This window comes from Syngnathus typhle, linkage group LG20 (assembly GCF_033458585.1).
Source record: "Syngnathus typhle isolate RoL2023-S1 ecotype Sweden linkage group LG20, RoL_Styp_1.0, whole genome shotgun sequence".
NCBI classification, from domain to species: Eukaryota; Metazoa; Chordata; class Actinopteri; order Syngnathiformes; family Syngnathidae; genus Syngnathus; species Syngnathus typhle.
Genome location: NC_083757.1, coordinates 7,877,822 through 7,899,430, shown reverse-complemented (window position 1 = coordinate 7,899,430; position 21,609 = coordinate 7,877,822). Strand labels below are relative to the sequence as shown.

General features: G+C 46.1%; 3 protein-coding genes across 6 annotated transcripts; 2 read left to right on the top strand and 1 right to left on the bottom strand.

Moving 5' to 3' along the window:
- The first annotated feature begins 28 nt into the window (after positions 1-28).
- On the top strand, positions 29-5,031 carry grinaa (glutamate receptor, ionotropic, N-methyl D-aspartate-associated protein 1a (glutamate binding)). The gene is made up of 7 exons (XM_061267505.1): positions 29-189; positions 2,102-2,407; positions 2,481-2,596; positions 2,725-2,925; positions 3,021-3,149; positions 3,223-3,366; positions 3,438-5,031. Exons 2-7 carry the CDS (start codon positions 2,113-2,115, stop codon positions 3,585-3,587), a joined length of 1,035 nt encoding a protein of 344 aa, XP_061123489.1. The 5' UTR covers positions 29-189; positions 2,102-2,112; the 3' UTR covers positions 3,588-5,031.
- Positions 5,032-7,377: 2,346 nt separating this feature from the next.
- si:ch211-199g17.9 (uncharacterized protein LOC108180085 homolog) lies at positions 7,378-11,048 on the top strand. 4 transcript variants are annotated; one of them, XM_061266908.1, is made up of 8 exons: positions 7,682-7,955; positions 8,317-8,391; positions 9,250-9,297; positions 9,374-9,428; positions 9,666-9,755; positions 9,822-9,885; positions 9,955-9,997; positions 10,073-11,048. In XM_061266908.1, exons 1-7 carry the CDS (start codon positions 7,886-7,888, stop codon positions 9,976-9,978), a joined length of 426 nt encoding a protein of 141 aa, XP_061122892.1. In that variant the 5' UTR covers positions 7,682-7,885; the 3' UTR covers positions 9,979-9,997; positions 10,073-11,048. The 4 variants fall into 4 exon arrangements, with proteins under 4 accessions (XP_061122894.1, XP_061122893.1, XP_061122892.1 ...); XM_061266910.1 differs by lacking the exon at positions 7,682-7,955 and adding an exon at positions 7,378-7,650 and having other exon boundaries at positions 9,822-9,997; XM_061266909.1 differs by lacking the exon at positions 7,682-7,955 and adding an exon at positions 7,378-7,663 and having other exon boundaries at positions 9,822-9,997.
- Positions 10,916-18,919, bottom strand: fam83hb (family with sequence similarity 83 member Hb). Its single transcript, XM_061266906.1, has 8 exons — positions 18,728-18,919; positions 15,778-15,956; positions 15,367-15,699; positions 14,867-15,031; positions 14,664-14,788; positions 14,043-14,585; positions 11,752-13,969; positions 10,916-11,118 (listed from the first exon to the last, which is right to left on the bottom strand). Exons 2-8 carry the CDS (start codon positions 15,898-15,900, stop codon positions 11,098-11,100), a joined length of 3,528 nt encoding a protein of 1,175 aa, XP_061122890.1. The 5' UTR covers positions 15,901-15,956; positions 18,728-18,919; the 3' UTR covers positions 10,916-11,097.
- Positions 18,920-21,609: the final 2,690 nt, after the last annotated feature.

Here is a 21,609-nt window from a genome sequence, read left to right as displayed (position 1 = left end):
ACCACGTGACGTCACAACGGCGCACGTCGTTACGTGACCACGTCGTGAGATGACGTAATCGACTGACCCACTCGCCCAATTGACGTCGCAGACTCCGCCGCACCAAACACACTCAAGCGACGACGAAATTATAAATCAAAACACCACACGGCCTCCAAGCAACGTTCCAGGAAGAAGGAGAAGTAGACGGTAAATAATCGTACTATATGGCAGCAACTCGATCACATTTGAACAGTATAAGCGTTTTTTTTCGTTGGTCCGTTTGCGGCAGTCATCTATTTTAGCAAGTAGCTACTCGCCCGGATGACGTTTAGCGTCGCACGAGCAGAAATGAACAACGTCAAGTGATCAGAGCGTGGCTTGTGAACATGCTGAAAACGTTAGCTACATTTTAATCCCTCAGAACGTCCACTGGGCGTGAGGTAAAATAACGGAAAAGCCGTCATCACGGGGCGATCTTGCGGTGTTCGCTCACTAGCTCGGATAACCGCTCATCGCCGTCTTTAAGAGGTCTTTACCATATAGTCTCCTCTTGGCCACTTTTTTCCACATTGTTTCATTTTCAATAAACGACGACGTGTGTCGCATTCGTTTGATACGGCAAGGCCTCGTTGTTGCTGGCGGAGTCCCCGCTGCGGGTGCTTCATGTTTAGATGTTTGTGTTTGTTTCCCCAAATGGTGCAGAACGCCACCTAGCCTGCGTTGATGCTCTTTGCTCAAAGTGGCTTATTTTTATCCGGTTGACTTAAAAATTTCCGTCGATATTGTGATGTTGAAATTTTAAACCCGTAGGATGGTTGATACTTGTTTATGAATGTCTCTTTCGACACAAAAACAAGTTCACTTGCAACATCTTAAACTGCCATGTGATATTGACCTCGTCGTGGGTTTGAACAATCTTATGTTTTGTTTGGTACCGGTTAAGGTGGTTAATTTGTCACCCATGTGTTTGCCATGCTAGGTTAAAGAGATTACAAGCAATTTTACACTTCTGCTTTCATCAGCAATCTTGTGCTCATTGCAGTCACGGGTGAGCTGGAGCCTATACCAGCTGACTTTGGGCAGGACAGGAGGTGGTTGACATCCTTGACTGATTACTAGGGGTGTAACGATTCATCGATACACATCGATTAATCGATATAATGCTCTACGATTTATTGGCATCGATGCTAAACGTAAACATCGATTTATATCGCCGTGTTTGATTTCGGACATTAGACGCGACTTTATTTTGAAATCCAGTTCATTGTTGCTTGCTTCCTCTTTCCGGGAGCAGTGCGCGGCGTTGTTGTGTTGTGAGCAGAGCAGGCACGCGAAAGGGGAGTCGACAACTAGTACGCGGCTCCTGGGCTGGTGCTATGGCTAGTGTCCAAAAAGTGCAGTTTGTAAATCCTGCCATACGGTGATCAAATATTCAGGGAGCACAAATCTCGCCGCACATTTAAAGAAAAAACACGACATCAAAGTTCAGTGTTAAAGTAAGCACTATTTTATACTACAATACTCATTCGTTTGGAAGCACTTTGTAATTTCCTAAATAAAGAGTTTGCAGTACCTTGTTGATTTTGCGTATGAATTGTTATAAATCAGGATATTGTTCTATATTTTTTATTTTTAAAAAAATATATATATATATCGATCGTAGAGCACTATATCGTGATATATCGTGAATGAATCGCAGCAGGCTTTAAGATATCGGCAAATATCGTATCGTAGTTCTTTGTATCGATATGATATCGTATCGTGACAAAACCCGCGATTTACACCCCTACTGATTACCAATCAGTTGCAGGGCACAAATGGTGTAGTCGTTGGTGGCGGGAGTTTTTCTGACAAATGTTGACGACAGCTTATAGTCTTGATAGCAGCTCTCATCTCAAGCCAAATGAGATGAATCATGCATTTTGTTGCCAAGGCCTTGCTCTTCGCATGCACCTGCACGTGTGTGCATGGGTGGCTAATTAGCTTGCGGAGCTAATTCTTCATGTGGCTTTTACTTTGTTTTGAAGAGGCTCGTTTTGTTTCCTTTTGGGAAAAAGTTGTCATTCAAAAGAGTCAAATACTCCATTTCAATTTGTTGCTGTATTTCTGCTTTTCCTAGCTTGACACAAGATGTCCCAGGACAAGAATGGCTTCCCTGTGATGGGGGAGTGCAACCCACTCCACAACGTCAATGGCCCCCCGCAACAGGGCTTCACCATGCCGCCGCCCAACTACAGCCAGGCCCCTGGAGGCCCGTACCCGCCAGCCGCCGGCTACGGCCAGCCGGGCTTCCCTCAGACAGGCTTTGGCCCCGCCCCTTACCCGCAGATGCCCTACCCTCAGATGCCCTACCCGCAGGGGCCCTACCCACAGGGGCCCTACCAGCAAGGACCCGGGCAGCCGGGCTTCCCTGGGGACCCCTCCGGTGAGTGAACAGCCCAAAGAAAGCGGATGTGCAAGTTTGAATGTCCTGGTGTTGATGCCATTTGTTTTCCCAGCACCTGCTGGTAGCCCCGGTTACCATGGCGACGTGCCTCCCACTTACTACGACAATGAGGACTTTACCAACTCTGGCTTTGAGGACAAAGGCATCCGACGGGCCTTTATCAGAAAAGTAATTTGCTTCGTCGGCAAACCTACAATCCCAAACCCTTTTTGAAAGTCATCTCACAGCATATTCAGAAGGTTTTTGTTTTGGAGGCTTGAGTGCCATCTTGTGATCACCTTTTTCTCCTCCCTCAGGTTTTCTTGGTCCTCACCGTGCAGCTGCTTGTCACCTTCTCCTTCGTGGCTGTGTTCACCTTCGTGGACGACGCCAAGGTGTTTGTACGTCGCAACCCGTGGACGTACTACATCTCCTACGCGGTCTTCCTGGTGTCCCTAATCGCGCTCAGCTGCTGTGGGGACTTCCGCCGCAGGCACCCCTGGAACTTGGTTGCGCTGGTAAAGAAAACAAAAAAAAGGGGGGGGGGGGGGTCAGATGTTGACGAGTTCTTTATGGGCACATTTTTGTCTCCTTTCTCTGTATCATCTTGTAGGCCATTCTGACCTTGAGCATGTCCTACATGGTGGGCATGATCGCCAGCTTCTATGACACTGACACCGTCATCATGGCTGTGGGCATCACCGCCGTGGTTTGCTTCACTGTGGTCCTCTTCTCACTACAGGTGGAGACCGCACCTATGAACATGAGCTAAACCTGGTCGCTTTTCTAATGTCCATTCTTGTCTCGTTTTTCAGAGCAAGTACGACTTCACTTCCTGCCAAGGCGTGCTCTTTGTGTGCCTCATCGTCCTCCTGCTCTTCGGCATCCTCTGCATGTTCATCCGCCACAAGATCCTGCACATCGTCTATGCCTCGCTGGGGGCCCTCTTGTTCACCTGCGTGAGTTTGGGAGGGGACTTTAACTCTCTTAAAGTGATTAATGTGTCTTTTTTGGGGGGCCCTTGTCTCAGTTCTTGGCGGTGGACACGCAGCTTCTCCTGGGCAACAAGAAGCTGTCTCTGAGTCCCGAGGAATACGTCTTTGCCGCCGTCCACCTCTACACGGACATAGTCAACATATTCCTCTACATCCTGGCTATTGTGGGACATTCCCGCGAATGAGCAAAGCGGGAGCAAGTGGGCTTTCTTCCCTTTTTGGCGGTCTTTCCCCCCCCCCCCCCTCTTCTTTCCTTCTGTTCTTTCATTTACTGACCGTTTTTTGCCAGTAGCGCCCTCGTGGTCTCTCTCCGTGTTTAAAACTCCCTGTGTGCTTCTGCTAACACAAAATGGTCGCTCGCCGGCAACGTCTCCCATCTGGAGACGCGTCCTATCTCCCATGCGTGTTTGCCACGTTCGACCGGAGTCATCCCTCCGATTGTAACTGCATGGCAACGGCGGAAACACCACCCGACGGTCGTTTCTTGAAGCATTAGTCAATCGCCTTTGCGCAGTAGTCCCGCTCTAAATAGTTCTACGTAGCACTATACACGACTTAATAATCATTGGGGGGAGCTGTAATGTAGGGCTGGCCGACACTGAAGAATGCTATTTTCATTGTTAAAACCAAACCATTTCTTCTTAATAGGTGCATTATTTATAAAAATAAAAAAAATCAGATTTGGTCCCTTCCTTCATGTTCACCTCACGCTTTGGTACAGTGAGCCAGCAAAATATTGCACAAAATCTACTCGCAAGACATCGTCTAGTAAATGCAGTCTACCCTGGATGCCAAATTATAAATTTAAAATACTAAATTTATCACAACTTGTTTTTCTTTTCATGACAGTTGCAACATCAATTTGGTTTGTCTTAATTGCAAACATTTTGTCTTATTCCCATGTCCCATTCTAGTCATATTTTTCAGTTTAGTTTTCACTTGATTTTGCTAAAACAGCGAGCCAGTCTCGGACACCCTCGCTCTGACTTTTCTAGTGCGGTAGCTCAACCTTGAAAAAGTGTGACAATGATGTACAAGTGAGCCTTTCGTCGTACTTCTTTTTTTCCCTTTCTCTTCCTGATTGGTCATTGGTGTGCAGTGATCGTATTTCTTTATTGTGCTGTAGTTTCATGTTTCCATTAAGTATTGGTAAGCTGCTTCACATTATTTACGGGAATGACAACTAAAAAAGTAGCCGACCGCTGGATTTAAACATGCAACGGAGACAAATACATGATAACTTATTTATTTATTGATCGTCATGTAGATGACAGTTGAGTTACTAACTCAGGACTGGAAATGTTCAAACACTGGTGACAAAGTGACACTGAAGGTACCGCTGCAGTCTCACGCAGTGTTTTTAATGATTTGTCTGGCATTTTATTTCCCATCCCATGCATGGCCTGTCGCATGTGAATTGTCAGCACATAATGCAGTTTGTATTTGGGAAGGTTTGTTGCTTGGCAAAGATGTTAATATCTAACGCAAGGCGTAGGTGTACATAGAAGCGCTTAGATGTGTATAAGCCGGGTGCGCGTTTGCATTGTACGTAGTAATGCCTTCCATTTGAGTGGAAACGCATTCCTCCTCGCTGTCGGCTTCACATTAAAACATAACACGTGGAATGTGTGAGGACTTCTGTTCATTTCTCTGAAAAGTGAGTCTTCAGCAAAGTGGTGGGTATGCCAGAGCCTATCCCAGCTGTCTTAGGAACAAGAAGACAACGATGTATTGTCATGGTTCATTGCACAAATAAATTTTGTTCAGTACTTCTCAGCCGGCTAATGTGCAACAATGAAGATACAAATAGACCATACATAAGAGCAAATTGTGAAAACAACACAACAGATAAACAGTGAAGTGGAAAACTGATGTCTAGCTATACAAATCTGGTTAACGGATCTGGGAGAGGGGTGTGGGCACAGACAAGCAAATATTCACGAATGAAGAGTGTTTTAATGCAACTAAATAGATTTTGGTGAGGGGCGTGAGCACATAGCCAAGCAAATATTCACAAATGAAGAGGTTTTAATGCAACTAAATAGATTTTGGTGAGGGGTGTGAGCACATAGATGAGCATAACATACATAATGAGATGATGACGTTTAAAGACACATTTCTATGATATGGCCTTTAACTAAAGTGTAGTAGCCGATTCGGCTGGAGTTTGTTTTCTCTCCCCCCCTCCCCGGCCGGGGAGGTGGTTAGGTGGCACCCAAGTTGACAGCGGCTATCTGGATTCTCGTGGGCCAATTCAGGATGGGGGAACTGCAGCTCAACCTCCTCGAAGACACTGCCAGGACAATTGAGGGCTCCTCCGGCAGCCCTTCGCTCTGACTTGGACATCCACTTTCTTTCATTGATTTTCATATTATGTATTAATTGTGCCCTCTCTGCATTCATTTCAACCTGGTGATCCTGAAAGGGGGATCCTTCCATCTGTGGTCCCTTCTCAAGGTTTCTCATTTTCCCCTGGCAAGGGTTTTTTGAGTTTTCCCTTGCCCTTTTGGGAGCTTAAGATCAGGGGATGCTTTGAGAATAATTGTCAATTTTTGTCTATGTGAAGCCCTTTGAGACTGCTTGTGATTTAGGGCTATACAAATAAACTTGACTTGACAAATATTCACAAAGATAATTTTAAATATAATAAAAAATAATTTTTAATGCAACTACATATATTTGGGTGTGGGGTGTGGGCACATAGACAAGCAAATATTCACAAATAAAGACGTTTTAATGCAACTAAAAACCAAAATCCTCACAAGAAGGCCTGAGATTTAAAAGCAGAATCACTCAACAGTGAGACAGACTGCCGGGCACGTGCACACAACAAATTGGACGTCTAAGTAGCTCGTTAAACGAGCCGTTTTCCAGCCGAAACTCTACAATTCTTGAGCGTAAAACTGAGCAACTCGGCAAGTGGGTTGACGACTTTGCTAGGGGGTAAAAAAAAAAAAAAAAACGATGTGCTAGTTGCTTTGAGCGTTGCTAAAGTTGAAGCTACGAGCATCACATACTTCACAGGTGCTTCCCAGCGCGGCTAATGTTAGCACAGTATACTATAACTGGGTAAAGCTAATAAGCTAATTGTATGTCTAACGTGGCATTTAATTGCTCTAAATTAACACCAATCCAGTTACCACCTTTTTAGCAAGATTTGTTGATATTCTCATGTATTGTAACAGGGGGTTCAACATGGAAGATATTAGAGCCAAAGCAGGTGAGTTGGTCTAAGATGTATTCAAACGTTATAATTTTATATACAGATAAACACGTCCTCTATTAAATTATAATCCTCCACTAGGTAGAGGACTAAATGAGCCCAACATTCAAGTGCTGGAGAACAAATTCGTGAGCCTGCAACAAGGTGACCCGACTTTTTATTTCTTAACACATACATTATTTAAATGAAACTACTTGTTTGGTACAATAAATGGTGATTAAAATGGTTATAACTGCGTGTAATTTGGGGAATGGGAATTGGGGTCTCTTATGGAAAGTTCAAACTGAGCAGTGACATCTTCTGGACAACGTTATGATATTTCAAGGTTTCTAACGTGTATGTTGGCTAAATGAGGAGATTGCGTACTATCCAAAGAGCACATATAGTATCTATTCAGTGAAATGGACATCATAACTTACATCATTATGTTGTTATTCTGTTTTTTAATAGTACATTTCTGTGGATGGTTTCTAAAGTGACGCGAGCTACGCCCTGGATACGTATTTCTGCTTTTACTTTGGCTCATGCTATTTAACATAAAGAAAGGAAATAAAATAAAAAAACAACTTAGAAAAGCTAAAACGCACTTTGACGTGCTTATGGCGTGTAGTCCATATTTCTCACACGTCGTTCTAGTTTTGTAGGTTTACTTAATTTAGTTTCTTCTCAGCGGAAATGCTCCCGCCAAAGTTATTTCTATTTCCGTTTTTTCATGTCGACGTGTTTTAACGTTTTTCCTTTGTTAACACGGCACGCCGGACGCAACACGTGTGTGCAATATTTACACTATTTTCTCCTTTGAGCTTAGAATTCGAAGTTAGCGTGAAATTACTTTCGTTGAACGTTCAATTCGCGTCTTTTTAAGTGGGCCAATAAGAAAGCTTCTTTCTGATGACGTAATGTTTTCATATTGTTTACTTCGAACCTACAAAATGACTGCGTAAATTGATTTTTTATCGAGTAGTGACCCATCGTTTTAGAAACCTGTACATCAAGAGTTTTCTGTGAGAGAGGCGGCAAATAAAGTTAGGTGAAACCGTAAGTTATTTAGCTACTTCTCCCAGTCAAACCAGGGATTGCGCGAAGCTTTACGGCATTATCAGTTTGGTCTATCCTTACCTGACATAAGGTTGGCAACATGGGCATGATGAATGGATGTCTATGAGATATGATTAAAACCATAGTCTTACTTGGATGTCCGCATCCCGCACCTATACATCATTCTGACCCGTGTTTCATTGTCAAATCGTAGAGAAACCGATGTTATCGCATGTGAAGTTAGAATCTCGTCCTTCTAATGAGACCCTACGGGTCTGTTCTCAAAACCCAAGTAAATAGTTATAGAAATTGAAATAGTAGACAACTACGAAACGCAATTAAGTCCATAGTCTGTCCTGGGCAGTAATGTCCACAACCACACCCCATTGTGATCCGTGTATTGATGTAAAATTGAAGTAAAGAACTGACACATTCACCACAGTTTTTTTAGGAAATGAGATTCTATTACCTATTCTGTAAATGTTCAGCTCATTGTTGAAGAATTTGAAATAGTACATAAGTGTTTGAATCATTGAGCATTTGGAACTTGGTCGTGCATTCAGAAGGCCATCCATATTTCATCATCATTTCAATGGGAAGCCTGATATCATTTTTAATCTTTTTTTCCCGTTATATTTGGTGTGTTTTTGCAGCCAGAAAAGATCTGGAAACTGATATTATGAAGAGGAAATCACTCATTGTTTGTCTACACAAGGATTTCGCTGCACGTAAGGAGCGCGCATATATTGTCATAAAGCAAAAGTTGAATGTCAACTGGGGTGTAAATCACGGGTTTTGTCACGATACGATATCATATCGATACAAAAAATCACGATACGATATTTGCAGATATCTTAAAGCCTGCTGTGATTCATTCACGATACATCACAATATAGTGCTCTACGATCGATATAGAACAATATACTGATTTATAACAATTCATACGCAAAATCAACAAGGTACTGCAAACTCTTTATTTAGGAAATTACAAAGTGCTTCCAAACGAATGACTTGAAGCCCAAAGGGGAGCGAATTTCCTCGTCTTCTTGGACACTAGTCATAGCACCAGCCCAGGAGCCGCGTAGTTGTCGGCTCCCCTTTCACGTGCCTGCTCTGCTCACAACACAACACGCCGCGCTCTGCTCCCGGAAAGAGGAAGCAAGCAACAATGAACTGGATTTCAAAATAAAGTCGTGTCTAATGTCTGAGGTCAAAAACAGGCGATATAGATCGATGTTTACGTTAAGCATCGATGCCAACAAATCAAAGAGCATTATATCGATTAATCGATGTGTATCGATGAATCGTTACACCCCTAATGTCAACCAACCACAAACACGGAAATGGAGTTCGAAATACAGGCTTTAATAAATAACCATGCCTAGAAACTGCCACTAGGGCGGAGTATAAAACAGCCAAACACCAACTGTTGCTCGTTATTGTCACGGTGAAATTGCCCTGACAATTGTTGCGTCATTCTTGTGAAAAAATTGTTTGCACCATGGCCTATTAACAGGTCCCATCGTTTCGTACTTTGTTAACATTTGCAACGGGATTGTCCTAAAATGTCTCAGTTGTCGTTTCAGGGCAAACAGAGGCCTACCAACTGGAAAGGACCGAGCAGGAAAAAGAAGGTACTGGAGATTCATATCCAGTTCAGAACGGCGTCAATCAAGTCTGCTTTAAAAAACAACATCCCCGTTCCTCCAGAACTGTTGCAGAGGTTGCAGCTCCAGTGCGAAGAATCCAAGCATGAGAATGTCAGGTGACTTTTCATACTCAAACCTGTGGAACGACATACCTTCAAGTCCTTCCAGGTCGTTTTCCAACTTGCAAGTTGTCTTCCGTTGAAATTTGTCATAAAGTCTTTAGAGCCAGAAATTCAACAACCAACCACATCTTTTGCATATTTTGAAAATGCTGCATCACATCTGTGAGCGGTATCTTGTGAAGCAGCGGAAGGCATGTTGTCAGTTTTGGCACTGCTTGATGTCCGTTTTAGGCTTGCTGAGCGGAACAAGAAAAGCGAGGACCTCATCTCTCAGCACCGTTCTGAAATCTGGGAGTTAAAGCTCAAGCAGCGCAAGATGAAGTGCGTCTGATTTTGAAGCACAATGATATATGGCCACAGTGATGACAGGACGTGTTCAAACGACAGGTTGAAGTTTGAGAATGAGCTCCACTCAATGATGCAACAGCACAAGCAGCTCTACGCCGCCATTGTAAGTCGCCACCTTTTGCCGCCACCGCCGCATCACAGTCGCCGACTTGCATCTGGTCATCTCATCCAGAAAGACGCTCAGCCAAAAGAGTGAAGCGGAGCACTGACTCAAGGTAATGAACCTTCGCTACTTGTTTTTCTTTTCTTCCTCTCATGTTCCAAACTGTCAAAATACTTTGTTGTCGCAGAATGCGAGACGTCAGCTCATCCGATGACGTCCACCTCAAGGACTGCCTTGGTACTTTCATGGAAAAAGCAGGCCACTTTGCTCCTCTTTCCTAACGTTGACCCAAGGTAACGTTCCAAATGTTCCTCTGTTGGATTTTCTTACTTTGATGTGTGTTTACGTAACGTGTCAAGAGGGTGTTCAATTCTTGCAAAGCCATTGATAGCGTTCCTATATTGTTGAAGAGCTTTAATAAAAGTATTTGCAGCATACTTCAAATGCAATTTTATTAACACTAAATGGCCACATATTCAATTTCCATTAAAAACAAGATGAAGACAAGCTTCTTTGATGTCCAGTGAGACAAAGAAGCTTTTGTTAAGTCAGAACAGCCAGCCAATGAATTCCTGTCAATATGTACAATCCCGCATATAAAAAAAAGAAAGAAAAAAGCTCAATCAGCGCAAATCTTTGGTTTCATCACGCGATTTGGCAGAGGCGCCATCAAAACCGTTGCGTCCTTTCGCACCTGGTTCAAGAGGCGGCAACGCAAATTTTCAACGCGTCTTCTTTCACTTACAACACACCGTCTGTATGGCGCAGCAAACAAACACACACCCTTCCTTGGATGAGTGTGTCCTCCCCATTACAGCGTTCCAACATTTTTGTACTCTTAATATTTGTGTTTTGGCACACATTTCCATAAGACAAAATACATTTTTTGTTGTTGAATGGCATCCATCTCTCTTTGTGCATTTTTGTTTGGCCAACTTCCACTTTCAGTCAACAAGCCTGCACCACTGCCACCTTTTTTTTTTTTCCTGTCAGCACACGATCCACTTTCGGTCACCTTCTAAAGCCAAAGTTGTAGCGGTGTTTGGCAAACTGGCACATTCTGCATCCGTCTTTACTTTTTTTTTTTCCAAGCGTTCTTCCGGGTTAGCAGAGGTGACTGTGTTGGAGCAACGCTTGCGTGTTGTTGGCACTTGATGGTGGCGCGTTAGTCGATTCCCACGTCGTCCTCAAGCAGGCACCTTCTTTTTTCAGCTATCCCAGTGTATTTCCCATCTGTACAAAGAACAACAACACACTTGTTTGTTGGCATTCGTAAAAAGTCGGTCAAACATCCATCCATCCATTTTCTGAACCGCTTAGTCCCCACGGGGGTCGCGGGAGTGCTGGAGCCTATCCTAGCCGTCATCGGGCAGTAGGCGGGGGACACCCTGAACCGGTTGCCAGCCAATCGCAGGGCACGCAGAGACAAACAACCATTTGCACTCGCACTCACATCTAGGGACAATTTGGAGTCTTCAATCGGCCTACCAAGCATGTTTTTGGGATATGGGAGGAAACCGGAGTACCCGGAGAAAACCCACGCGGGCCCGGGGAGAACATGCAAACTCTGCACAGGGAGGGCCGGAGGTGGAATCAAACCCGCACCCTCCTAACTGTGAGGTGGACATGCTACCCAGTGCCACACCGAGCCGCCTGTCGGTCAAACATACTGAATTAATTTTGATCAGGAAATCAAACCAGAAACAAGGTAGAAAGAATAAGATCGCACTTTTGGGATGCTGTTCCTAACTTGGTTCTAAAATGTTACAACTTGAGATATTGTGTGTGAAAACAATCTAATTTCAAATGTTTGAATCAAGTCTCAGTTGGAGTGGAAAAGAAAGATCGTATGTCGCCGGAAAGTACCTCAAAGCGGCTGTAGACCTTCTTCTCCTTTCTTAGGCTCTCTATCCTCTTGAGAAGTCCCTCCCTCTCCTGTATGCCGCCTTGTGGTCTCAGAAAGCGATTTTTCTTGGCCGAGAAGTCGTTGTCCTTTGCGTCGCGATCTCCGTCCTCACCCCGCTCGTGTCGGTTCTTCTGGGTGTTAGCCGAGATCTGCTCCAGGATGACCTTTGTGTCGTCACGGAGGTTGCTGCTGAACAGCACAGAGCTCCCCGAGGGCTGGTAGCGCGATGAACCCGATGTGCCAGGCGACGTCCTGTGGTTTGCCGTGGGCTGGTCATCGGCGGCGGCTGAGGCCGATCCCTCCGTGTCTTTACTTTGCTTCTTGTTGTAATCTTCGACCATTTCCTTGACGGTGCTCATGCTGCCCCGATCTTCTCCCGAGGACTTCTTCTCCTTATCCCTGGGACCCAAGAATCCCTTGAGCCTCTGAGTCTGTTTCTTTAGGAAGTCCAACGTTTTGCCGTCGCCCTTCCCTTCGCCGAGCGTGTTGATGGATGTGTTGGAACCCATCACCTTCTCCTTGGACTCATCGTGTGGCAGAGTGGAGGAACTTTGAGAGCGACTCTTCTTCATCTCGCTCTTCTCGGAGTCTGTCGCGTCCGTGAGGATCTCCTCGCCACAGGAGACCCTGCGAGGATTGAGTACCTTAAACTTGAGCTGGTCCCGTTTGAAGATCTTTGGGGACGGGAGGGGCTTCAAAGTCTTGAAGAGGTCTTTCTTTTGGCCGTCGGACGAGCTCTCGTCCTTGTGGCTTTCGGGGGGCTTAACGCTACTTACGAAAGGCTTGGGCGAGAGCAGAGACGGCTTGGAGGATGTAAGCGAAGCTCGCCGAGTGAGTTCTGATTGTTTTCCCAATGCATCCGGTTTCTTGGTCTCGGATTCTGTCGAGCTACTCGCAGCACCGGCTGTAGTGTTTGTGGGGGGGGGATTGTCAGGATAGTCCGCCTTCTTCTCTGCTGATTCTGGGACCTTCAGCGGCGCTTCAGTCTCCATTCTGGATGCTTTCCGCTTAGCAGCTACATCTTTGAAATACTTGAGTCGATTCGCCGGGTCGTTAAAGTTGAGAGATGAGGTGACAGCGTCAGAGGTGTCAACGGTTGCCAGGTGCTGCTGAGGTTCATCTTTGCTTTCTGCTATGTCTTTCATTCCTTTTTCACTTTCCTTTGCAGTCTCACTTTTGTCTTGTTCCTTCTCCTCAGCCATCTTTTTCCACTCGAAAGGTTCCCGAGACAACGATCGCCTCTTCTCTAATATCTGGGCTACAATGGAGGATTTGCCCTCATCCTCCGTGGCAGCAGCGGTGCTCCCGCTATGCATTTCAGCTTTGGAAGATGAGAATATGAGTGAGGAGCGCAGACGTGAGCTCCGCTGCAGGAGCGGGTTGATCCGTGAGCGGAACGAGTCGTGTTTGGAAAGGAAGAGTTCTGAGTGCTCTTTGGCTTCTCTTTCCCTGCTGTCGTCTTTTTCAGAACCCCACCTCGCCTCTCGCTCCCGGTCTTTCTCCGCTTCCTTCTCATTTCTATCCAGCAAAAATGACGGAAGCAGGTCCTTGGTGGTCACCTCCTTGCCGGTGCCGTCAGGGACGACGGGCTTCCCAAAGCGAGGTTTTTTGAAATCCACTCTGGGATTGGAAGCAACGTTCAGTGGCTCCTTTAGCCCAAAGCGGGCGGCTGAACATTCACCGGGCTCCTGAGCAGGTGGAGGATCTTCAAAGGCGTCCGGCCCGGCGGGTTGATTGAGCCCATCTTCTCCGCCTTCCTCGTATGTGCTCAGATACGAGTGGATCCGCCAGTTGCGCAAGCCGTGTCGCACGCTTGCGTCCTCCCCGTGCTCCTGATCTGAGTGCTTTGGAAAGGACTTCTTGTCTAGCGGGTGAGGATGCGTGGGCGAGCTCTGACAAGCATACGCCTGACCAATGGTTGGCCTCTTCTGGGCAGTGGTTCCTCCATACCTCCCGGCTACTGGAGGTGCGTGAATCCCGTCGGGTCCGCTTAAATTGTCAGAGGAAAGATGTGCATTGCCTCTCGCATAGTTTCCGCCACTGAACTCGAGGTCTGAGCGAAAGGAACTCGAGTCTGAATACTGGTCGATGGATAGATGCTGCGGACGATGTCTGTCAAAGTGTCCGTGGCCAGAACCTGGGCCGGGACCTTCGCTGTAGAAATGGTGTCTGGGTTCCCTGTTAAGAAGACGGAGATTCAGTGAGTTTTACTGTCTGTGGCACCAAAAGAATAGTGGGCAGTGTAGTGTACCTGTTGAAGTCTGTCTCGTCCAGATTGTTCATGACTCTGTGCTTCATGTAGTGCCTGGAGGACATGTAGTTGTCCTGGGTGCCTTCGGCGTAGCTGTGCCTCTTGAAGCCGCTCATCTCTATCTGCCGGGACACGATAGACCGTCCCTGCTCCAAGTAGGACTGCTGGGGACGAAACTGCTGCTGGGAATACTTCCCCATCACGATCGCCGCCCCGTGCTCAATGGTGTGACGAAAGGGGTCGTTTCGTCGGAATGGAAGTCCCAGGTTGCGTTCCTGATCTCCGTATGAGAAGCTGGAGGTTATCTCGGATTGCCTCCGGAAGCCTAGAGGGTTCCGTAAGGACTGGGTCCTCTTTAAACCCAACTGCATGCTTAAGTAAGCGCCGGTGTCCGGGACTGCCAGCGTTCCGTCCGATGGGTCGATGACGAGGGGCTCGGACTGAGCGTAGAGGATGCGAAACTCTTCGTCGAACGTGGCCACCAGTTCACCCAGAAAAAGGTGCGCGATGCAGCGATGGATTTTCTCATATGACCACATGAAGCTGGGAAGAAATACCAAAAAATCATCAAAATGACCTCAGAGAAACAAAAGAAAAAAAATCACAAGGAACAGAACTCACCTATAATTACCACTCAGCACAGCTCTGCAATCAGCCAATAGGAAACGATCTTTCATTTGCCCCTTGAATGACTTCCCCGTTCGGGATTGATACGTTATTCCCGCCACGGTCCTGACTCGCATCATCTGTAAAATTCAAATGTGCATTCGCGTGTCAGATTGAGGCAGATCGACCTTTCTGAATGCGAGACCATTTTTTTTTACCTGAATTAAGTCCAAGTTGACCTTGCAGTTGATCACCATGGAGACAAAGTTCTGAGCTTCCTCCTCGTCTAGAAGAATGTAAACAGGAATGTGGCGAGCTGTCGCATCCAAGAGGTCGGCAAAAATATCCACGTCGGTAAACGTGTCCATCACCACCGCAATGACCTAGAAAATAGAACAAATGTACAATTTGTCTTCCAAATCAAACAATCTGGATTGCAAAGCTGCGAGGACCTCCAAATGCAAGGCAGTTTAGCCCTCGCCAGACCTTGGTCGGAAAGGGCGTAGCAGCAAATTTGGCAGTGTTGGATAGAAAGTACAATTAAGGAGATAGCATTCCGTAAACATACACGAGTCAGCAATGCTCGGCCGTCGGCTACGTGCGATAAGGAGAAGATAGGATATGACGTGTTGGTTTTTGACCCGGCATGTGATTTCTGGTGGCGACCGACACACTGATTGGCGATCTGTGCTTGAAGCTACTCTGCACCTTTTCTTACCTGCCGAGCATTCTTGATGAGTCTCCTGGCCTGCTCCTTGATACTTGGCATGTTTGGCTCCGACGGGTTGACCAGAGTGGTGACCTCCGTGGGTCCGATGAAGCTGTTCTGAGTCAGTGGCCATCCGAGGTCTAGGCCCGGAGCGGCCAGGTCGGACTGCATGGGCCAGTAGGTGTCGGACGAGCCCTCCACATTGTGGCCCGCCTCTGGGTACCTCAGGTCGGGAACGCTGTGGGCGTGAGTGGGCTCCTGGATCGTGGATTTGATGTGCTCAATTTCAGCTTGTGCCAGAAAGCTGACCACGTCAGCTCCCTGGAGGAACTCGTAGTAGCCCTGGCGGGACAGAAAGCGCCCGGTCAATGCATAGTTCTGACATAAACAAGCCCCAAATACCCCGCAAATCTTTTTTACCGATAAATCATTTTCGATCAGTGCATCAATGGCAAGGCGGTATTCCTCCTTGTAGTGCGGAGGCAGGTAATTTGGGTCCAGGGGGTTGTCACCAATGGAAGAACTCTGAGAGCGGTGAGTCATGGTTGGAGGTATTAGTGGGAGTCCAGGTCAGGGCTGGTGCTGAGGAAATCGTAACTCTACAACACAAAAGGGATCGCGTCAAGGTTGAGAATTGGAGAGCACAAAGCAAGCAGAGGTGTATGGACAGGTTCTCCCGCTAAGATCCCGCTGAGTCAACCTGTCGCAGCCGGAAACCGCTCAGACACCAAGTTGAGGGCGAATAGCACGATGCTAAAGAGGCAAAGTTGTTCAAGCCAAATCAACTCTTTTCTCTTAGGCCCTTGTCCATCAATTCCAGGACTCCAACTTTGCCAAGGTTCTATTAAGGAGTGGTGTCAGGCTGCATTTCAAGAGCAGTACAGTGCAATCAGCTGAGCCAAGCAGGTCGACCCTCGAGCCCACAACCCCCAAATTGAATTTAGCCCTAACAACAGCACACGAGATGTCTCATCTGGTGGTGGTGGTGGCGGCGGCACTCGACTTTACGAGCTCCTCGAGAGTTTGCTCGGCATTTGAAGATTTTCTGTTCCTGATGCAATTCCAACTCATGGAGATGCCGTCTTAAAGTAAGAATGGAGACTAAAAAAAAAAACACCACCCTGCTCAGCCACTTGTTGGAGCGCACGGTTTTGGACTGTGTGGCTACGTCTCCGTGGAAGCATACAGTCTGTCATACGACGGTCAGAGGCTGATTGTCAGCATGTGCACAAATGATCTTTGTTATTTAAGAGGCCAAGTGTTTTTTTTCCAATTCAAAGAGCGTGTGACCTTCCCACAATGTTACTGTGATAGGGCAGGGAGAGTCAAGTTTACTTGTGGCCCTAGTGAGTCACCAGGTAGCTCTTTTTTTCTGCCCAGTGCGTCATCTGGGAGCAACTTCCTGCTTCCCTTACCCTGACTTTGTGGTCTGGTGCTCCCATCCAAAGTTCCGCAGCGAGCGGCCCGGGAAGTATGTCAGGCGGGCGTACATGCTATTTCGCATTGAATTGTTTCAACATCAGACTGTCGTATGAATGGATCTCCCTCGGGCTTGATCTGTTGTGCTGAATCATCACGTTTGAGTCATGATGAAATTCACACGTGTTAAGAAATGATGAACACGCAACGAAAGCTGAAGATTTCTGAGTCAAGCCAGGTTGAGCTTTACTGTGGAAAGAAGAAGCACTGCTGGGCGGTTCTCTCCAAACCAACACTCCCACCTGACTTACTGGTTGGGATTGTCAAACAAACACGGCCTGCTCGCTTTGTTTTGACAGCAACATCAAAGTCTTGAAAGAAATCGTACGCTCGTCCTCCCTTACGTGGAAAAGTGAAGTGACTGACAAGGACACGACGACTACTTTAAAGGCAACGACAGTCTTTTCACACACGACCCGTTGGCTGAGGCTTAGGGTCAAGGTTAGGCCCCCCCAACCGTCTTTTGACTCCCTCAGTGCAGGCCTTCAACCTCCGCTGGCTTTCTAAGCCCGATGTTGAAGTGAGCTCATTCCTGGCATTCTTGTCTTGACACTGACTTGAAATGCCATTTGAGAGAATGACAAATTTCCGTGTCAACACCGGAACTATCTGGCAGCCATATTCCCCAATCGCATCTGTTGTCTCTAAAGCCGCCTCACCCACGCAGGTAGAGCGGGCATACCTAGGGTTCATTTCGTGAGATAATTCGGCTCAGCAAGGAATACCTGAGAACAGGTTGGGAGGGACGAGCCAGTTCATGCGAGCCCACAGCTGCTTTTCACCAGTGGCTGGTGTTAGTTAACGTGCTCAAACAGACGAGCGCAAACATGGGCTCTGCACCTCACCAGAACCGTTGAGTGGCGCACAAAAACCGAGGACTCAAGATCCAGTTGGGTGTGTGGTGGTGAGCACTCTGGGTCCGATTGTTGTTTACGGGCACAAAAGCCAACCAAAGGTGCTTCAACTCTTTGGACGACACTCATTCAAACACCAAACAACATTATTGGCAGAATGTTGCCATATGATTTCTGGACTAACTTGCATGTTACAACTTTTATTTGGTGATAGTTTGGACGTTTTTCTTCATAGTAGTTCCAGCTACATTTTTTCTCGTAAAATGTTTTTCTTCGCTGGTTTCCCTGTAAACAATTTGCGTCCAATCTACAATGCTGACCCCGTAGTTTCCTGGCGGTACTGCAACATTTACTCTGTGTTTGCTAAAATTGTCAACTATGTAACATTGAGCACGAATGGACCTTTTCCACACGCTCCGAGAACGGAACAAAACCATTCCAGCAAATACCACATCTATAAAAAGACGCACTGCAAGAAAGTCTTGCCACAATACTGACTTCCCCCCCCCCTTGTAATTACACACAGTGGACCACTGTTTTCCCAGTGAGTGACTCACTGGGAAAACGCGGCAACCCGATTTGAATTGGCACTTTTAACGGCTCTAAACCAAATAAGATGTGTGCAGTCATGACAATAGAGGGATCAAAGTCCAAAGGCGGGGAACTTCTTGAAAGTGAGGATCGCTTGACTTAATTGGGCGCACCTTTTAAAACTATCCTGTCTATTTTAGTGTATGTGAGCAGGAGTTACCTGGAGGATGTCAAGCTCAAGCCTCGATGAAGATCAACGACATTTTGCATTTATGTTCTCAACTCTTTCAGACATGAGGTGAAATTTAATGGAAACAGAGAAAATGCAAGAAGTGCAGGAAAAAGCAGACAAGATTCAAATAGATGAGCAGCCGCATGAAGCACAACGACAGAATGGAATGTGTAGCATGAATAGATGCGTGAGTCAAGTCAGGAAGTCGACTGAATAGAGCCACTCTAGCCGCTTGATCGTTTGTCTGTCCAACTGTGTCTCGCCTTCCATTTACCTCCAAACTTGTAAGGCGTCTTCTCTTTGCGTCCGCATTGGAACTTGTCAATAAAAAGCGAATTATTCTGAAATCCTCCCCCAAAGTGAGGCTCCAGGCCCGGATCGAGTGCCCTGCGTGCGTGTGTGCGTCCAAGTGCACCCTCAGGGCCGCCGCCACTACGCCACTGCGGCGAATGAGGAAGGAGCAGGCGGGACGCTCGGCTCCCCGCTCCCCCACTCACCGCTCCGCCCAGAGACGTCGTTGGCCCGGTACAGACACTCGCAGGCTTCGGCTGGAAGCTCCGCCCTCACTGTGAGTCTTGCAGTGTATGTTTTTTCTTCCCCCCACTGAAAACATGGCAGCTTGCTGTTTGTTCTTAAGGCAACTTGTTTAATTCTACAATACACCGTGTTCCAAATTATTATGTAAATTGTATTTAAGTGTCATAAAGATTACATTTTTTGTTTTTCAATTAAACTCATGGACGGTATTGTGTGTCAGGGCTCTTTGGATCACTGAAATCAATCTCAGACACCTGTGATAATTAGTCTGCCAGGTGAGCCCAATTAAGGAAAAACTACTCAAGAATGGCGTTCCACATTATTAAGCAGATGACCATTTCCAAGCAACATGGGAAAGAAAAAGGATCTCTCTGCTGTCGAAAAGCGTGAAATAGTTCAATGCTTTGGACAAGGTATGAAGACCTTAGATATTTCACGAAAACTTAAGCGTGATCATCGTACTGTAAAGAGATTTGTGGCTGATTCAGAGCACACACGGGTTCGTGCAGATAAAGGCACAACGAGGAAGGTTTCTGCCAGACAAAAACATCGGATTAAGAGAGCAGCTGCTAAAATGCCATTACAGAGTAGCAAACAGATATTTGAAGCTGCTGGTGCCTCTGGAGTCCCACGAACATCAAGGTGTAGGATCCTCCAGAGTCTTGCAGTTATGCGTAAACCCTCTATTTGGCCACCCCTAAACAACGCTCACAAGCAGAAACGGCTGCAGTGGGCCCAGGAATACATGAAGACTAATTTTCAAACAGTCTTGTTCACTGATGAGTGCCGTGCAACCTTGGATGGTTGGTGGACGGCCACCATGTCCCAACAAGGCTGCGACGTCAGCAAGGAGGTGGCGGAGTCATGTTTTGGGCCGGAATCATGGGGAGAGAGCTGGTTGGCCCCTTTAGGGTCCCTGAAGGTGTGAAAATGACATCTGTAAAGTATGTGGAGTTTCTGACTGACCACTTTCTTCCATGGTACAAAAAGAAGAACCGTGCTTTCCGTAGCAAAATCATCTTCATGCATGACAATGCACCATCTCATGCTGCAAGGAATACCTCTGCATCATTGGCTGCTATGGGCATAAAAGGAGAGAAACTCATGGTGTGGCCCCCATCCTCCCCTGACCTCAACCCTATTGAGAACCTTTGGAGCATCCTCAAGCAAAAGATCTATGAGGGGGGGAGGCAGTTCACATCCAAACAGCAGCTCTGGGAGGCTATTCTGACATCCTGCAAAGAAATTCAAGCAGAAACTCTCCAAAAACTCACAAGGTCAATGGATGCAAGAATTGTGAAGCTGCTATCAAATAAAGGGTCCTATGTTAAAATGTAACTTGACCTGTTAAGATGTTTTTGATTGAAATAGCTTTTGATTTCAGTAAATATGACCTCCTAATGCTGTAAATTCTAAAGATGAGCATTTCAGTTCATAACAACCTATAAAATGTTTTAAAACTCTGTTGTGCGTAATAATTTGGAACAGTGCATTTTAAGTTTTTTATTTTTGAAAAATTCTGTTATCATTGGGAGGTTTGTTCAATAACATTCAAATTCATTAAACTAATGGTTGATGACTTGAAAATTATGCTGACTCATTTGCATCGACTATAAATATCATTTGCATAATAATTAGGAACACGGTGTATATTTGAGTGTGGTGTGCTTTGATTTTTTTTGTGCTGGTTATATTTTGAATTTGTGGCATTCAAGTGGCAATTGGTCGCCATCCGAGACCTTTGATTGCGTGTTGCCCGCATGTGCTTGTTGGTCTCAAATGGCCTTTTATGGCTGTTTTGTATTTGATAATCCCCAAATACTCACTTACTTGGCTGCTGAGTGACTCCCTTGTTGTTACTTGTTAATAAGTGAGTGATGAATGCATCACAGGACAACCGAAGTGACTCATTTTACTGATCCGATCACTGCTGGGGTAATTTGAATGATGGTCTGTTCACTCAGAGCGTGCCCACCTCAGTTTTGTCCCCACTCTAGAATATTTTTCATCAATGTTGAGCTTTGAACAATACATCTGAATTAAACTGTGTGATATACTTTCATTCTGGATATTTTTACAAGTGTTTTTTCACCTGAATAGTTGCATGAAATCTTGATTTGAATTACATATATTTTGAAAAGAAATTCTGATTTGTTTTGCCCCTCTCTCCTTATCTTGACTGATAAAGTGAACAATGACGCAAGTCAACGCATGAGTGCACAATCGGGTAGGTGCTTTCCGAACTTTAGCTCCCTTTATATGGCCTAAGTCATGAACACACCTTGTTTTACGCGTACCCTGATAGCAACTTGCACACACACACTATTTTCTGAGGGTGCCTGTTTATGTATTCGCTTGCGAACCCTCATCATGCCCGTTTGCGCTACAACTCTAAAGTGTGAACCCTACCCCCCACACACACACGAGAGGAGTTTGTCTTTAGCACAACTGCATGAAAACTTGAGGTGGGAGTGACAGAGGAGGGCGAAAAAGACGCTCCCAATGTCAAACAGGTACATACACAAAGGGCGCGACTGCTTAGAGGAATGCGCCAGAGGCATCTCGCCACACCTTCCCTTCAACCCTCATTCCTCGCCCCTCCCCCCTGCCATCTTGCCT

Bases quoted from the DNA above. Each gene is read 5' to 3' on its own strand.
- grinaa (XM_061267505.1), top strand. From the start codon at position 2,113: ATGTCCCAGGACAAGAATGGCTTCCCTGTGATGGGGGAGTGCAACCCA. The intron at 2,597-2,724 runs GTAATTTGCTTC...CTCCTCCCTCAG, and splicing joins GACGGGCCTTTATCAGAAAA to GTTTTCTTGGTCCTCACCGT. The intron at 3,367-3,437 runs GTGAGTTTGGGA...CCCTTGTCTCAG, and splicing joins GGGCCCTCTTGTTCACCTGC to TTCTTGGCGGTGGACACGCA.
- fam83hb (XM_061266906.1), bottom strand. From the start codon at position 15,900: ATGACTCACCGCTCTCAGAGTTCTTCCATTGGTGACAACCCCCTGGAC. The intron at 14,789-14,866 runs GTAAAAAAAAAT...TGAATTTTACAG, and splicing joins TCAACTTGGACTTAATTCAG to ATGATGCGAGTCAGGACCGT. The intron at 13,970-14,042 runs GTACACTACACT...TCTTCTTAACAG, and splicing joins GACGAGACAGACTTCAACAG to GGAACCCAGACACCATTTCT.
- si:ch211-199g17.9 (XM_061266907.1), top strand. From the start codon at position 7,886: ATGTTATCGCATGTGAAGTTAGAATCTCGTCCTTCTAATGAGACCCTA. The intron at 9,298-9,373 runs GTACTGGAGATT...CCGTTCCTCCAG, and splicing joins GACCGAGCAGGAAAAAGAAG to AACTGTTGCAGAGGTTGCAG. The intron at 9,756-9,821 runs GTGCGTCTGATT...TTCAAACGACAG, and splicing joins CTCAAGCAGCGCAAGATGAA to GTTGAAGTTTGAGAATGAGC.